General features: G+C 37.8%; 1 protein-coding gene across 1 annotated transcript; it reads left to right on the forward strand.

Annotated features, from left to right (window-relative positions):
* The first annotated feature begins 507 nt into the window (after positions 1 to 507).
* LOC311298922 (E3 SUMO-protein ligase ZBED1-like) lies at positions 508 to 1,429 on the forward strand. The gene is made up of 2 exons (XM_084422244.1): positions 508 to 622; positions 766 to 1,429. Exons 1-2 carry the CDS (start codon positions 521 to 523, stop codon positions 1,147 to 1,149), a joined length of 486 nt encoding a protein of 161 aa, XP_084278370.1. The 5' UTR covers positions 508 to 520; the 3' UTR covers positions 1,150 to 1,429.
* The last annotated feature ends 4,571 nt before the right edge of the window (positions 1,430 to 6,000 follow it).

Consider the following 6,000-nt stretch of genomic DNA (forward strand, 5'->3'; position numbering starts at 1 on the left):
TATTTGTTGTAATCCTAGAGAATGCAATGAAGGATCCCAGGATTGACCGGGCGATGGGGGTCTGCAAGAAGGTGGTCAGTAGCTTTTCCTACAGTTGGAAAAAGAAGAGGGCTCTGACAGGCTGAAACTGCCTGAACACTCGCTAAAGACTGAATGTGCGACTAGATGGGGATCTAGGCAGGCTATGGTCGACAGAGTCCTTGAACAACAGAAGGCCATTGGCCAGGTTTTCTCTGGTGACCGGAAGGCTAGACATCTCACCCTCACATGGCAGGATATTGATGTGCTGGAGGCCATCAACAAGTCACTCAGCCCTCTGGTTGAGTTCACTGATGCCCTTTCTGGAGAGAAATATGTCAGTGATTCTTTCCTGAAACCAACCCTCCACACCTCTTCAATAACCAAATAAATATTGGAAGTGCAGGAGGAAGACACGAACCTTGCTTAAAGCATCAAACTGAAGATAGTAGATTATCTCAATGACAAATACAGTGATACAGCAACACAAGAACTGCTTGACATGGCCTCTGCCCTGGACCCAAGGTTCACACTTAAATATGTTAATGAAGACAACCAATTCTCCATTGAATACAGACTGATAGCGGAGATAAAGACTGTCATGGTAATAATAATAATATTAATAATAAAATATTAAGTGCATGAACATGTTTGTTGGCAAATATTGTGAACATTAATGCCACAATGGTCAGGTCAGGTTAAAAATAAAAGTCCTAAATTCCCAAATTTATAATTTGTTCCCTCCAGGAGAACGTCCCTCTTGAGACTGCAGCAACGCCTGCTGAGGATACAGAGGATGCTCCAAAGAAGAAGAAGAAGGGCCTAGGCAGCTTCTTCAAGGCCACAGTCACACCTCCTCAGCAACAGGACCAGGCCATTGCTAGTGAGCTACAGTCTTACCTCCAGAGGGAAATACTGGATGCTGAGGAAGACCCACTGAAGTGGTGGATGGAATCCCAGAGGCTATACCCTCGGCTTTCAAACCTGGCAAGAAAATACCTCTGCATTCCAGCTACAAGTTCCTCTTCAGAGAGGGTCTTTAGTACATGTGGAAACACTGTCACCTGCTTGCGTTCATCCCTTAAACCAGATCATGTTAACAGACTGGTGTTTCTGGCTAAAAACCTATAAGAGATTATATTAGCAGGCTAGCAGCCCTACCAACATGTTGACTTAAATCATTTTTATTTTGTCTTACATTTTAGTTAACTTATTTGCTGTTATTGCTGGGGCCTGATGGTGGGCCATCCTTTAATATTCTTGGATTGAGTTACTAGCTGGAATTTGTTGAATATATTTTGCCAAAATGTTGTCTTTTTTCAAGAGATTGTGGAAGTGCACTTTATTGTTGATCTTATTTATTTGTGGTCATAATTTTTACTTGAATACTTTTATACTTAGATTTTAATATCTGTTATATTATTTATTTTAATAGTTCAAAAAGTACACTAAATGGTAAAATTTTGATTGAAGAATTGTTGAAAGGTGTCTTTTTAATAAATGCACAAGTCATGTGAAATAATCGTCTTACATAATCGTGATTTCAATACTGACCAAAATAATCGTGATTATGATTTTTTCCATAATCGAGCAGCCCTACTCTGTGGTCATAAAAAATCCCAGGATGTCCTTCGGAAAAAGAGTAGGGGTTTAACCCTGGCATCCTGACCAAATTTGCCCATTGCCCTCTGTCCATCATGGCCTCCTAATCATCCCAGTATATACATATATTTATACGTACATTAAGGGTGTCACAATATATATATAATATATACACTATATACACAATACAAAAATGCTTTAAAATGTATCATGGATAGTGACAATTATGTATTGTGATTAATTCACCCAATAGAGTTTTAGTGTCAGTACTACATTAAACTACTATATATAATATTGAATATAATGTATAATAATGCAATGGGGGAATATGTGTGGGTAGAGATATCAAAAATAACATGCATTTATTTCCAAAAGGGTTTTAGCGTCAGGGGCAGACAAGGCCAAAATAACAAACAAAAACAATCTTTTGTATAACCTCTACAATTCCTAAAACAAAAGAAAACAAAATACAATTTAAACTTACCTACCTCCCTAAACCAAAAACAATGTGAAAAGATATGCAAAATAAAATGGCGTCAAACCCCCTACCTCCCTTAATTTGCCCCAAAAAATAAAATTAATAATAATAATAATAATAATATTAATCATAATAATAATAATAATAATAATAATAATTATATATATATATATATATATATATATATATATATATATATATATATATATATATATATATATATATATATATACAGGAGATTAATGTACAAGTCTGTAGCAAACAATGCAAAACAAAATCCAAAATGGTAGTCAATAGTCAAACAGGCGTGGGTCAGTTAACAAGGATAAACAAAGGTTCAAACTCACAGTTACAATCTCCAAATATCACTCACAGCACAATCTCAAATAAACACTCACAAACTCTCTGATACGACACTCTAGAATAGACGATGATACAAAACAATAGCAAAGTGGTAACAATCAACAATTGCACAATAGTCGGCCCTGTTGAGTGTTTGTGGCGGTCCTTATATCTGGATCAGGTGTGAAGGAGAACCAATCGCAGCCTCCAACAAATTATCACCAGATACCACCCACATGCAACACAAACAAGCACAAGCACATACATAGACAATACACAGGACAGAATGGAATCAATGAGAAAATGACAAATGACTCAGGCTCATAACACCTGATAATGCCAAATGTCAATATTACCAGTAAAAAGTGTTCTACATTATTTTAAATATATCTAGTCAGTGACAGAGTGCAAGCATATTCATCTAAAATAATTCAGTTTTTTGTTTTTTAGCTTCAGAATCATGAATATTTTAATTCTGTTGTCACCATTGTCCTGTGCACTGGGTACATTGCATTGCATTGTAAAGCGCTTTGAGTTTCCAGAAAAGCGCTATATAAATGTAACAAATTATTATTAAACCTGATTTACGCCCAAATGTGCAAACCAAGCAGTGTAGCCAAAATCCGAAACTGTCTGCACTCAGGACCCTGCAAGTTGGTCAAAATGTGCTCGCTAGATATTATAGAGAATCACACCCAAAGTAGCAAACTGGTACAATATTGTCTGGATCTGATAAGACTGGATCTCTCACTTACACTGTACGAGTGGGAACTAACAGGGTTTGGCTTAGAAACATTGATCAGCTTTTGGACCTGCAACACAGGTTAACTCTTCTTAAAACACCACAGAGAGTGCAGAAAGCTCACAGTCCTGGGACGAGTATCCCCTTATGACACCAGAGGCTCCATTAACAGTCCAGCTCACCATCTATTCCCCAACATGTAGAGTCTCAAGCAAGACGTTATCCTGAGACTGTTCGTAGACCACCTTGTAAAAAAGGCCCCCTTGTGGCCGCTAAGCATCAGACACTTTACTGTGACTCTCTCTCTCCTACTGGAAGACGCCTCGCTTCACCTGGACTCTTAGCCGATCACAAGTTGACTCAGGATCGCTGCACGCTGGCAGCATTCTGTCCGAGACTTTTGCCAGTAGTGTATGCTATCTGCACGGACTTACAACCCACCTTGATACAACTGCTTTATTCTGTGTGCGTCTTTACAAGTAAGAATCGGTATTATGTTGTTCTTTTACTGTCATTGCTAAGGCTAGTTTGGTAGTGTTTTGTCTGTTTAGTGTTGCTAAATGTAAACTCAGGCTTTTCCTGCCCGGCTAGGCCTCGTGTCGTGATGCTTCTTTCTATCGATGTATAGGTTGCCACACGCTTTTGTCTTTGGTTACTCATTGTAGAATACCAGTTAAGCACCCTCTGCACATAGTTTGTAAGCTATCGCGGTGATATTCGCCTTCAATCCAGTTAATCGTTATAGGGCAAGTACCTCCCGCATGTACACTGGTCGTCACATGACACCTCTCAGAGCGGCCGGGTGTAGTTATTTATGTGACCAGCAGGGGGAGCCATTGTATTGGGAATGGTTTATCCTTTCTCGTTGTTATAGTTGAAGCTGTTTAGACCCACAGAACAGCCTTTTTCATTCTTTTAATGCCAGTTTCGGCCATGTTATAATATTATGGTATTTTATTCCTGCTATATTATTAGAATAGGATACAGTTAATACAAATAGAGATTTGTTGCATGATAATCATTCATTTGCATTCAACTAATTGTGTTTGTTTTATTTCTTTTATTTGTTTCAGAACCATACATCAATGTACATATTCAATCATGCAGTTCTAAATTCAATAAATACTTCCAATGAAGAAATCTTGCGTGATTCTGACCGATCACCCGCTGTGAGCTCTACCTAACGATCCACAAACTATCTAAATCAAAGAAGCCAGTCCTCTTCTGCACACACCTAATAGGCTGGACTTGTTGTATACACACTGTAGATTCCATGAACAAAAAGCAAGAGAGGTTATATGAAAATAATGGTCATAATTGTTGACATAGCTCAATAAGCTGTTTTGCTGTCTTGTAGAAGAAAAGAAAGAGACATTTCTGTATACCAGTGTTCTTTGTGTTCAAAGTAATTCTGCAAGTGAAGTGAGTACATCAAGGCTGGAGAACGGTTGTGTATTGAGACAGTAATCAAAAAGTTACTCTGTATTGGTGCGCTCTAGTGGAGAGTGCTATAATTGCAATTGTGCAGTAAAGACGTGTTCAAGTTAAGCTCTGATCTGAGTGACTGTCTTATTGTTGTGTAACTGTACAACATAACAGAACTGTAAGCAAAATACAGAACAGACAACAGGGTTGACATTTTATCACATCACTTTATTAACAAATCATTTTGAACCCATGATATTTGGTGAAAATACCTTATTTTAAATAAGGAAAAACACTGAATACCTTCTAAAAGTCTTCTGCATAAAAGGATGTCTTGAAGTGGTTAGGGAAACCTTCAGAAGCTTCAGAGCTTGATTTTCATAAAATGTTAATATTACAATGACACGTGCAAGTGTCTGACCATAGCTATATAAAGCCACAATACCTACTTCGATGACAGTGTTTGATTAAATACGAGGTTTTCGTCCGACAGCAATTTGTAAATGTGTTGTTTTATCATCACCAACAACATCATACTTATTGTGTTCCTACCTGCCTTACACTTTTACATTAAAAGTAGAGTTCTACTTTTAATATAGCCTAACATCTAGATTTAGATGCCACTTGAAGCAATGCGTGTTTGTGAAATTGTTATATTTTTATATAGTGGTGTGCCGTGGGATTTTTTACTTATCAAAACTGTCCCGTGGCAAAAAAAGGTTGGGAAACACTGGTCTACAGCCAATATATATCCATAAGTAGACTCCATAAATATGGCATGGAAATGGTTGTAACTGTGGATGCCCCAAATTAAATTTGAAGAATGAAGGTGAATTTAATTAAATTGTTTGCGCGCCAGACAAATCAAGTCAAACCTTGTAAAGTAAAAAAAAAATATATATATATATATATATATATACAGTGGGGAGAACAAGTATTTGATACACTGCCGATTTTGCAGGTTTTCCCACTTACAAAGCATGTAGAAGTCTGTAATTTTGATCATAAGTACTGTACTGTACCAAAAATCCAGAAAATCACATTGTGTGATTTTTAAGTAATTAATTAGCATTTTATTGCATGACATAAGTATTTGATACATCAGAAAAGCAGAACTTAATTTTTGGTACAGAAACCTTTGTTTGCAATTACAGAGATCATACGTTTCCTGTAGTTCTTGACCAGGTTTGCACACACTGCAGCAGGGATTTTGGCCCACTCCTCCATACAGACCTTCTCCAGATCCTTCAGGTTTCGGGGCTGTCGCTGGGCAATATGGACTTTCAGCTCCCTCCAAAGATTTTCTATTGGGTTCAGGTCTGGAGACTGGCTAGGCCACTCCAGGACCTTGAGATGCTCCTTACGGAGCCACTCCTTAGTTGCCCTGGCTGTG

Source organism: Rutilus rutilus (assembly GCF_951802725.1).
Source record: "Rutilus rutilus genome assembly, chromosome: 10".
NCBI lineage: Eukaryota > Metazoa > Chordata > Actinopteri > Cypriniformes > Leuciscidae > Rutilus > Rutilus rutilus.